At 49.7% G+C, this 11,994-nt stretch overlaps 1 protein-coding gene across 1 annotated transcript; it reads left to right on the top strand.

The window, feature by feature from the left end:
- Window positions 1-428: 428 nt before the first annotated feature.
- On the top strand, window positions 429-8,891 carry LOC135829465 (uncharacterized). The gene is made up of 2 exons (XM_065341866.1): window positions 429-1,181; window positions 5,918-8,891. Exons 1-2 carry the CDS (start codon window positions 876-878, stop codon window positions 7,796-7,798), a joined length of 2,187 nt encoding a protein of 728 aa, XP_065197938.1. The 5' UTR covers window positions 429-875; the 3' UTR covers window positions 7,799-8,891.
- The last annotated feature ends 3,103 nt before the right edge of the window (window positions 8,892-11,994 follow it).

Raw genomic sequence — 11,994 nt, 5'->3', positions numbered from 1 at the left:
ATGTTCGACAAATGACCGAAACAAACGTTGGTGCGAAAGTTCGACATTTTGATGTTCGACAAATGACCGAAGAACGCTGTACCGAAATTCGGAATGCAAAACCTCACTACTGTAGTCTGTAGTCTGTAGTACTGGTCTGACCACCTTTGAAAAGGTGGTCAAGATGGTCATGTACTGAGGTGGTGGTCATGTCCTGTACTGATGTAGATCTACATTATTAATTTTTATTGGGGAAGATATCATGGATACGGTATGCATTATATGGCCGATCTACAGATACATAATCGTTCATACAGTTCTTGCGTGCACGTCCTTTTTCGACTGGTTCAGAGAGTGTTCTCGTGTTCTCTCTGCTCTCCCTCGCAAAGACCATGCGCGTGCTAGGTTTTGCAGCTAGCTGGCAAGGTGAAAGCCGTTGCGCCTTGCTGTGCGCGGCCCGGCTCTAGGCGTCTGCCCTCATGCTTTCTCTCCCCGTCTCCTTTATCAAAGCCACGCCGAGTTCAGCGAAGGCCACTACAATCTGTCTCCACCCATTCGTAGGACTCAACAACAGCCGTCGCAACCGCTAATGTGGCGACAACACGTCGAATTGTTTCTGGTCAACTACTACTTGTCGTTATCTTCAGTCTGCGCTCTGCATGTTTGTAGTAGCGTGTTGTTCAGCACCGCCTCTCATGTTTCCTCCTGAATCGCCCTGGACCGTCGGACAGAGCGCTGCGAGTTGCGAAGAGCTTCTGCAGTCGTAGCCTTCAGCGGGTCTTCCGTGATACCGGTCATTTACGCCACTCGCTACGACGCCAGCGGGGTGCAGCAAGGAGAATTTTCTTATTTTCGCAGCAGAGTAGAGCTATCTGTTCTACAGACGGCGAAGCAATATGAGCAGTATCGAAGGCATTGAGCCGACTGGTTCCAGCTCGCTACCGGAGCCCGTCGTAGAGGGCCAGTGCGACGACCCAGCACCGCTAAAAAACACCTCTCGCCCGTCAACGGCACCAGAGGAGAGTGCTACGACGACGCCAACGAACCCGCTACCGCCGTGTCCGAGGGCTATCCGCCTCAAGCTGCGCATTGACGAGCAAGCTATCGGACCGCTGTACGGTGAGGTAGTGAGCTTCGACAAGACAACGAAGGTCGGTCACGTTCGTCGTGTTGACACCAACACGAATGTCTTCGTCCCGCAGGTAAGACGAATGGAGGTTCTCTTGCCCGTATTTGTGTGTACATGTAAGTGTACGTGCATGCGTGCGTGCATGAGTGCGTGCATGCGTGCGTGCGTCCATGAGTGTGTGCATGCGTGCGTACATAGCAGCAGGAAGGGTATAATTTTGGTAGATGCTTGATTGCTTGACCAGGGTGAAAAAAACTAAAGGAAAATGGATACGAGCTGGGTGCTGATAATTATTATGTCGTACCAGGTAACGGGTTTGGGTAATCCTAAGGGCCGATTTCCACTATGGTACCGTGAGTGCCGTGCTGACGATTTGGATAGGTCACGTGTACCCCACGGTACGAGCTCGAAGCAGAGAGTGATTTACACCTGCGCGCAGTCGTTCCGTGCATTCCGTCGGCAGGCCAGATCACCATTTTTACCAATTTCTGACTTTGGTCTGGAGGGAAAATAGCAGGCGAGATGATTGGAGAAAGCTCCAAAATCAACCAATCGAAAAGCCAAAAGCCAAGAAAAAACTTAGTACCACAAATACAAAAGAAAGAAAAAACTTCCTATCAGGAAGTAGTAAAATACCTACTACACACTGTATTCGACCTCACGGAATACCACGGCATGCCATTTCCACCCCCCAGAGGCCAGAGGCACCGGAATGTCCACGGCGCGGTACGGCACGACCCATGGATGAACTCTCGCCAAAACTGCCCCTCACATGAGCAAATCACTATGGGTACTCACGGCAATCACGGTACCGTTGTGGAAATCGGCCCTAAAGGCCAGAGTCCCAAACTCGGGTATTCGCGATGTTCCATAGCCAGCAATCACATGTCATCACGTACATTGAAAATCAACATATTTCTGCGAATCGACCTTCTTCACAGCATCGCATTTCAGCGAGAGCGAAGCAAAGTCTTGGCTGAACAAAGCCTAGAAGAGGGAAATCATCCGGTCCACTTCACCATCTCGATACTGACAAAGGTATGAACCTACATGTAGTAAATCCACAAGGAAACTTCACAGTACACTGCACAGTGTCCACAATTCACTGACTGAGGCTTTGGTCTGAGAATGTTCTACTACATTCAAAATGCACGAGGAGAACTCAAAAATCCGCTACCGACGTACCTTTGTCGCTCTCTACTCCTTTTTCAAGGCACGAACGTCGTCTCTCCACTTTCAAACCGGGAACAAGACATACTAGTGGTCCTTTTCAGCTGCTCCATGAGCACAGGTAATGCACAGCAAGGGCAGCAGAGCAGCATCCATTCCGGCCAAAATGGCTGCTAAAACATGCAAGTGAGGCTGCATGCCGGAGTACAGGAGCACAGACAGTAATTAGTCAATTTCAGTATTTCTGCTCCAAACAGCAACTAACTTCGATCAGCTACAAAGATTGCATCAAAGGATCAAACAACAACCATTTTCTACAGTTTTTTTGGCAAAAGGCTTCTCCTTGTGCTTGGCCCAAGCCCAAAATAACAACTCGGAGGAATCCAAAAATTGCAACTCCCAGATTTTCCTTGATTGCTGGCCATGCATATTTTCGCGCACCCAAGCACTCGCAGTATGGAGTTGTACAGTGTGTAAGCAGTCAGCAAGCAGTCAGTAAGCAGTCAGTAAGCAGTCAGTAAGCAGTCAGTAAGCAGTCAGTAAGCTACATCAGGGAGTCTTAAGGCCATTTTTTCACGACTCCCTGAGCTACATTCGACTGTGACATGGAACACAGCGAATTAGGTGCGAATTCCCACCCATGCCATCACGATTGAAAATGGCTTGTCCCATGTGAGTGCGAGGCGACCAGCAAGTCGATTCTGGTAGCTTCCAGCACCGCGTCAGTTGAACACACCAGTGGTGTGAAAGACCCACTGAGATCCTCATAGTAAACTTGACGGTATTTCCTCTTTGCGTTGGCAGCGTGGTTGTGCTGTCTACTGTTGATAGATTGCTGGCCCGCAGAGAAATCCAACCTCATGAATAAAGTAGCGCCGCGTTAGAGTGCACAGAGTGTAAGGCAACGCTATTTTATTCAAGAGTTTGGATTTCTTTGGCCAGTACTGTACTTGCAGTCTAGTCCTAGCTTTGAGCCGCAGTTTCCCCTTTGCATGCCAGGTGGTGACATCCTCTCACTCCTTCTCCATGTAGTACTGGGACAGGTTACTGGGGATCAGAGCGCCAACCATTTTGCACACCAGTCTGCAGCGTCATAGGAACACATCGTCACATGGAGGAGGCTGCTTTCGTCTTTACTCCCCCATTCCGTGTTGACAGAGGAGAAACTTGCTGACTAGAGCACACATGGGTTTGTTCTTGATGAAAAGCCTAGCCGCACCGCTATCAAGCCCGATAGTACTTCGAAGTATGTTGGGCTCTAACCCTACTGTCGGTATCGATGGAGAGATCATAACGTGATCGGCGGAAACAGTTTTGTATCGGTCCCGCTAGACCCTAATCCCCCATACTGCGTATATGAGCCAGCGCATGCGAAGAGGGTGCTTGGCTCACTGCACGCTGAACTGAGAAAAATGCACTTGAAGTTGCACTTTCATGTGCACGACTGTCAGACGGCAACCAACGAAACTGCTTGTAACTTGGGTTTTACTTGGAGTTTTTGACGTGGTGCACTAAAGAATCCAATTTCCAAACTTTGAGCGTAAGCACCCTTTTCGCATGCTCTGGCTCATATGATATATCGGGCAGTGCCATAGAGTACCACGAGAGCGCCGCACCATCTCGTCCTTTTGTGGTGGTCTTGTGGAAGTGATGTCCTGCCTGCACCAGTAGTAGATCAACTAGGTCAGACGGAAAAATAATCGTGTACCCATATCACGCGTTATGCAGTCAATCCCTACTCAATTTACCTGCAAGCGGACACGAGCTCCACACAAAAACCTGCCAAGTGTGACCTTAGTTTACTAAGGTTCTCGCGCGGTGCAGGCCGTACAAACTTCGTTTCACTCTGCCATGCGATTTTCCTTTTCCCCGACTGTAAAATCAAGGTGGGGCGCTCACGTGAGACGGGTGCGCGTGCGCGTGTGTGTGTGTGCGCGCGCGTGTGTGTGTGTGTATATATTTATTTTTTGTGAATGTTGTTTGCCTGATCATTGCACACAGTGAATGAAACTCAGAGTAGCATAACACTACGGGTGATCCATTGTTTGTAGACATGTGTCATTGCTCCCCCCTAGAAATTGGATGTTGAGCACTTTTTCTGCAGCTGCAGGCATAGTCTTACTGAGTATGTATAATTATGTGTATATGTGTGTACAACAGAGAGGTTCCAGGCTGCCCAAGAGAGTGCTCAATACCGAGAGGCAGAGCTGGTTCAAACAATAAGAGGACAGAGAAAGTGTTTTAACTCTGAGTTTCACGCACTAAGCGATCATCAGAAAACAACAATAAGTAAACGTCAGGCGAAATAGCACGTCATAGTACATTTGAGATCAGCGGGAAGAAGATGACGACGTCCACTAATTTAGTATCTGTGCACACGAATCTGCTGTGTGTGTGACTCTGTGTGTCAGCTATGATGTCATCTTTTGTGGTTCCATGCCTAGTATGTACGCCTGAACCATCCTGCAAAGTTTGAATGACGTAGGTTGAGCGATCGCTCAACGTAACATACTTTTTGAAATTCTCTTCATAGTATATCTTCAACCATTGAAATTTCGAAAAAAATGTGCTGAGAGGGGTGGCTTGCAACCTCGATATGGCTTGTTCCAGGCATGCTTTGGAGCCATCTTCTGTTGAAGTAGTGGCGGGGATCTGCCCTGCAACTGCTACAACAAAAAATGATTCGATCTGAGAAAGGGTGAGACCGCGAATCTCGGTTGAATATTGAGTATTTCAAGCCTTTTCACGACGAAGATGGAGTTCTTTTTGGAGATGGACGTCGCGGCAAAGGACATGGTGTCCGACTTCTGGCGTCTGGTGAAGCCAGGGATCATTTGTCCAGTCAGGTCGGCAGCCTAACCGTCGGTAAGCTTGTGTTTGGATCCCGTTCTGCTCGATGTGGTAGATCACAAACAATTTGATATCGCACAAATCGATCTCAGCATCGTGCGTACGGTATTTTATATTCAGAAAATCCCAAAGTGTCTCTGTGTGGCCGTCCTTTGCCACGAGAAACTCCAATCAGGCTCCTATGTCCTCTGCCTTCATGATTGAATGTCCACTTCGTTTGAACAACGAACACAACAATCGAGGACGGCTTTGCAATGAAAAATACAGCTATACTGGAGCTGAGAAAAGAAAGAAAAAAACGTGCTCAGGATGAGACTCGAGTGCACGCATACTCTCCCAGCAGGTGAAACGCAAATTTTTGTGAAAAATGCGTGTCGCCGACTGACCAGTAATTTCGCATGACGTCTGGATCAGTATAGGTTTATATACCCACAAAGCAAAGTGTAAATGCTGCTTCATGGCGCAAATCTAAAAGTTGTGATTGGCGGCAGTGCAAAGCGTAAATGTTTGCATCATAGGGCAAATCGAAAAGTGCGAATGACAGCAGTGGTGACTGGCGACAACCACTGGAGCTGGTTGTCTCTTACTTAATTAGGTCTCTGTCCTCTTATTGTTTGTATATGTGTGCACATATAATTATGTGTGTATGTGTGTGTGTATGTGTATGTGCGTATATGTGTGTGTTTTCTGTATCCGTGCATCCGAGCACTTTGTGTGTGCGCTTGTGTATGTGTGTGTACCCGCGTGCGTATGGTTTGGTGCGGCGGTTGTCCACGGTAACACCTGCAGAGTGCCATCCATAAGAGGCACATGGCCATGCTGGCGGTCGGAGAGAAGGTGGCCCTGTGGATAAAGGGGGACTTCCCCCACCAGCATGCCGCCAAGGTCACGTCGACAGACTACAGCGAGGTGACGGGACATGTACTGGAGCAAGACGGTGCAGAGAAGAGCGCTGGCAGTGCCGGCGGAGGCGGCGGAACGGACGACAGCAAATCCACCGTTGACCTGGTCACCAAGTGGGCAGATTCAAACCTGGCGTCGCGGCGCGTGCAATCTCGTCGCCATGGCAGCAGCAATGCCGACGGCAGCAGAAAACCCGGCGATGGGGCCGATGGGAATGGTGCAAGCCTGGATGAGTCCAGCGACGAACCACCAGTGGAGTACGTCAAGGTAGCCGTCAACTACAAACGAAAGTTTGACGATAAGACCGAGCTGCTTCTCAATTGGAAGCAGGAGAATGGCGCGGAGAGCAACGGCGATTCCCGCCATCATCACCATCACAACGGTAATGGTGGTGGGCGTAGGAATGGTCGCCATGGAAACCACCGTTCTCGTCACCATGGTAACTATAATGGCGGAGATCACAGACGCGGCGTTCTTGGTGCAGCACAGCGGCAGCAGCAGTCCGGCCACGCACCGCCGTCAGGACAGTGCCCGCTAGGCGTGCTCTCACCGCCGGGCGTATGTGACGGCAGTGAGGCGTACGTGATGACAACCCTGTCCAGCTCACTACCCATGGACAACAACGGCGCTGCTGCTGCAGCAGGTGCGGTCTCCATGATACCACCACCACCACCACCACAGCTGCCACCAACACTTCTACCTCCTGCGGCTGTGACAGCAGCAGGACCACAATTCATGGCCAATGGACAGCCGGTGTACGCCGTTCAGAATGGAAACGGTGAGCTTGTGTACACATTGTTGCCAGCCGGGGAGGCGCCACAGCAGCCACAGCAGCCACAGCAGCCACAGCAGCAGCAATCTGTAGTGTTTGTGGATGCTAACGGTATGCCAGTGGACTATGACCATAACATGGCAGCAGCAGCAGCGGCGGCGTCCGCAGGTATGCCCGTCCAGGTTCCAGCAACAGCTGTTGTCGGTGCCTGTGGTACGGAGAGTTCACTTCTCACACAGACAGCAGCAGCGCCGGTCATGCAGTATCAACAAGCTGCTACCGTGACCCAATGCACCCCTGGTGGTGGATCTGTAGCGTATGCGTCTCCAATGCACCCCGGGTCCACAGTTGTACCAACCGGCTACATGCAAGCGCATTCAGCCACCTCCGCCGCCAACGGCCAAGCAGCAGCAGCAGCAGCAGCAATGGCTGCGACGGCAACAGCAGGTCCTGCAGTGTATGCAGCCATGTCGCTACAGGACGCAGCAGCTGCTGGTTACATAGTGCCAGTGGTTGCTCCAGGTACATCATCAGCAGCAGCAGCACAGGGTCAGCAGTACATTGCCTGTCAACAGCAGCAGCAGCAGCAGCAGCAGCAGCCTCACGGCGGCCAAGTACAGCCAGCAGCTGTAGAGTATTATACAGCCGCCATGCCGGTGGATGTAGTGGATCAAACTGCTGCCTACCTACCAATATCAGCTGCAGGAGCAACGTCAGTGGCACAGCTGCAGCACAGCCAACATATAGCTGCGGTACCAATGCCGATGTCCGCAGTGCAGCATTTGCACCAGGCTCAAGTGATGCCGCAGGCTCAAGCAGCGCAGGCAATACATGCACTGCACGCCATGCCCGCTATGGTGCTCACTCAACCGGGCATGTCTCTGCCCCCGCCACCTCCACCACCGGTGCTGCCACAGGCATTTCCCGGCCCTGTTGCCGCCGGTGCGGGATACTGCACAGCTGGCATGGTGCCCGGCCTGCCGTGCCCCATCTAACAATACCCATTCGTCCCTAGAGCGGTGAGTGACCGCTGACGTGAGTCACAGCCACAGGCACTGCTCACACATCACTGGGGATGAATGAAACTTCAGAACGCTCTGAGGTTGTGGACAGCCTCTTGTACAGCATGCTTGTCGTACTGACAGCACTAGCTGACAAGATCAACAGTTACCTTTTCCACAACAGCGCACTTGTCACACAAGAGCACTACCTGACGAGACTTGTCACACAACCGCACCCCTACTGACAAGATCAACGTCCCACTACAGCACCTGTTCGCAACCAAAACGCTACACAGCAGAAGTAGAAAAAAGGAACCGTCTCGCCATCTGCTATGATCCCATTGGAGTGTGCCTGTGTGCGTGTGTGTGTGTGTGTGTGTGTGTGTGTGTGTGTGTGTGTGTGTGTGTGTGTATGTGTATGCATGTGCGCGTAAGGGTGTGCATGTTCGCGTACGGGTGTGCATGTTCGCGTAAGTGTGTGTATGCGTGTGTGCATCGCAGAGAGTTTGCATGGCAAGGCAGTCGTGTGCGGGCATGATTTGACCTGTGCTGCCTGTGCGTTCAAACGCGTGCTTGTCTGCACTCGTGTATGCGCATGCTTGGGTGTGACGTGTGCTTGCATGTGTGTGTATGTGTGTGTGTGTGTGTCCGTGCGTGTGCATGCATGCATGTGCAAGAGGGAGATAGGAGCATGTGGGCGCGCATGTGTGTAGATATGTGTATGCTTGTTTTAATAGGTTTTTGTGTGTATGTGTATGTGTGTGCGTGCAACGCCGTGCAAACCGAATGACCTGTGCCCATGTCCGAAGCACCGATGGATATTCAGTGTACATTATATTCTTCTAGTCTTTGTCATCTCGCTATCTGACAGGCTCTATAACCAACACGCGCTTAATTTGACTTGTTCAGCGAACATGTAAATCAGAATTTATATACAAGTTATTTATTACTGTGCTATTACTGTGCTCCTAAATATATTTATGTTCTTCTACACAGTCTGTGGAAGATTGTTCTTTTCCGATGTGTTTGATTTTTCATGTATTTTAGTCTCTGCCTCGACCATAGTGACTTTGCACGTTGTAAACAATCTCTGGTCTTCCGGACTGCTCTGTGTGTGTGTGTGTGTGTGTGTGTGTGTGTGTGTGTGTGTGTGTGCGCGCGCGTGTGTGTGTGTGTGTGCGCGTGTGTGTGTGTGTGTGCGCGCGCGTGTATGTGTGTGCGTGCGTTGCCAGCTAGTTCGGTTGGTGGGTACACTTGTGCCAGAAAGTGTTGGGTCTGTTGCCAACGGGCTCACCTGCTTGAAGGTCTATTGTTGTACCTGCTACCTGTGTTGATTTCAGGGTTCGTATACTTTCTATTTGAAGTATACATACCTGTTAACCATGGACTGCTTCTGGCTAGATAAACTCTGGTGTAATCAATGGTGCTAGTGAAGCTTATAAGATCCACTCTGATTTAGCCACCCACACTAGTAGCAAGTATTACCTTCACTGGGGGCAGGGGTAACTGCAGTTGGATCCCAGGACGGATACCCTGACGCCGTCAATTCTTTTTCTGCACCTTGTCCTCACCCTCTTACCGTGGTGTGGTGAGCCCATAAGTGGGATCGTTTCCAAGTCCAAGTTTACAAGGTTGGGGATTTTAGGGGGTGTTGGCCGTTGAGCCTTTTGAGTCATCTTTCCAAGATTCCTTTTCAGTCTCTCTCCCGGAGAGCCCACGTGACCAGTTTTGGCAGTGAACAAGTACAAGTATGTGGGTGGGTGTGTACGGGTGTGGGTGTGTGCAGGGGCGTACATAGGGCGGTTCCCGGGATGCCCGGGAACCAGTAAAAAAAATTCGATATTAGTACGGATATTTTTGATCCAGCCTTTTCAGGCCCTGCGCTCGCAGTGCAAGTAAGTGCATGCAGCTGTGCAGTGCATGCCTAGCGCCTGGAGTCCGCGCCTGATGGCCAGACGGTCCGAGGTCGAGGATGGTGACATGACTAGCCCAGGTGTGAAAGCGGTGCTGGGACACAGCCTACTGAGCTGGGTTCAACAAAGTCTCTACATCGCCTCGATCTCCGAGTCGAATTTTCTGTTGCAGTTTGTTTTGACAAAGTTCGTCGTGTTTTGAACGATGCTTTCGCTTTGTGGAAAGGAAAAATGAAGCGTCGACATCCAGAGGGCCAGCGCTCTATTCAGAGCTATTTTGAGCAGCAGGCAAAGAGTGTAGCCAGTGCTAGTGGCGAAGGTCAAGAGATAGGTGAGAATGCAGACCGCGGCACCTGACTTGCAAGCGAAGACTGCATGCAACGAGCAGCGCTGAGGAAGAAATCGTCGGCGAAGCTGTAGAGCGACCGTTGTTGGAAGCTGCTCGATCATCCAAAACTTACTTCAGTGACATGGGAGTGTGTTGGAAGGGATATTCTGAAAGTCGACGTCTACAATGGAATCCAGTCCCCCGACATTTGCCGGACACGGAAAAGATTTCCGTCATCGACAATCATTGTGCGCCACCGAAGGCGAAGGATTTCATTTCCTGTGCGTGTCCAGATGGATGGCAAACAGCGCCACTTTCAACTATCCTTGTTAGAGGAATTACCCTGGGTAGTCTTTTGACAGGCATGCAATGGTGGCTTCTGCTTGCCCTGTGTGATGTTTGCTCCAGATGATTCGAAACTTAGGCAGCTTTCAAGACTGCATGCAATCGTCATGCTGAACAAAACATCCATAAAACGGGGAAAGGTTCAGTCTTTTAAAATCAAAAATGCGTAGCAATGACATCGTCCAGCAGCTTGTGGATGTTAATTTCACCCAGTCTGAGGAGAATGTGCAGAAACTCCGCGGGATACGAAAACAGCACTTCAATTGTGTGGAATGTTGGTTCATCAGTTGGCATGGGAACCACTCCTGGAGGCGAGCGGCGTACGCCCCTGGTGTGTGTGGCGCTAGTCTTGATCTGGTCTGTCTCATCCAGATCTTGTCCGCTACCGTTGCTATAGGAGAAAATCTGTGGTGCACATCCAGTGCATTTGCTGATTTGCGTGCTCTCTTGTGACGGGCGTATACTGTACATGGTACATGGTATATAGTGTGTGTGTGCGTGTGTCTGTCCGTCTGCATGCCTGTACGCAGGTGTGCACTAAATCCGAGCGTGTTGTGTATTTGTAGTACGACTCAAAACACAGCATGCAGAATCTGCGTTGCCAAAAAAATAATAATAGTCAAATAAAAAATGTAAAAAGGCGACGTGGAGACAATAATCTTAATAATGCAATGAATATAACTAAATGCGCACTCATATCACAACCATGGGGACGAATCATGTACATGTATTCCAGAACGTTTTCTTGTCACAATTATCAATGGAATTCGTGACTAAAGAGAATGATGAAACTACAATAGGATTTATACACTTGGAGTGGAACAGCGAGGATACAAGCATAGTAAGAAAAATAGCACAAACCTAGGAACAATGTGCACAGGTAATAAACTATAGGTGAGGTGAGAAATGATAGGAAATTCAGCAAGTGCAGTGTGACAATGGACATGCATGTGCAAGTGTGTGTGAGTGCGAATTTACTGGAGTAGCGTCTTCTTACTATGCTTGTATCCTCGCTGTTCCACTCCAAGTGTATAAATCCTATTGTAGTTTCATCATTCTCTTTAGTCACGAATTCCATTGATAATTGTGACAAGAAAACGTTCTGGAATACATGTACATGATTCGTCCCCATGGTTGTGATATGAGTGCGCATTTAGTTATATTCATTACAAATAAAAAATAAAAATAAGGCCAAACTAAAGAAGGTGTGTGGTTCGACTCACCCGACCGACCGTACAATTTCAGCCCGACCGTAACTTTTTTTCGGCGGGCTGTCGTGTGACTGACGTACGTGGACTGAACACGTCCACGTCTACGTGCTGTGCGGCGTGAGTCTGCGGACGCAGGCGGCTCCTTTTGGACTTGGCTTGTAGTTGTACTGCAGTGCAGTGCAGTGAGTGGTACGACTGCTGCCTTGTGCTGGTAGTAGAGTCTACTCGATACGCGTATACCATGGTATACAGTGTATTTACATGTACTAAAAAATATATTAAAAAAAAAAAAATCCGCCCGCCCGCCCGTAAAAAAAATGTCCATGTTAGTCGAACCACACACCTTCTTTAGTTTGGCCTAATAAACGGCATTATGCAGCTGTGTAAGCAGTA

Source organism: Sycon ciliatum, chromosome 13 (genome assembly GCF_964019385.1).
Source record: "Sycon ciliatum chromosome 13, ocSycCili1.1, whole genome shotgun sequence".
NCBI classification, from domain to species: Eukaryota; Metazoa; Porifera; class Calcarea; order Leucosolenida; family Sycettidae; genus Sycon; species Sycon ciliatum.
The sequence above is the reverse complement of the archived record's forward strand: the minus strand, read 5'-3'. Positions and strand labels throughout refer to the sequence as shown.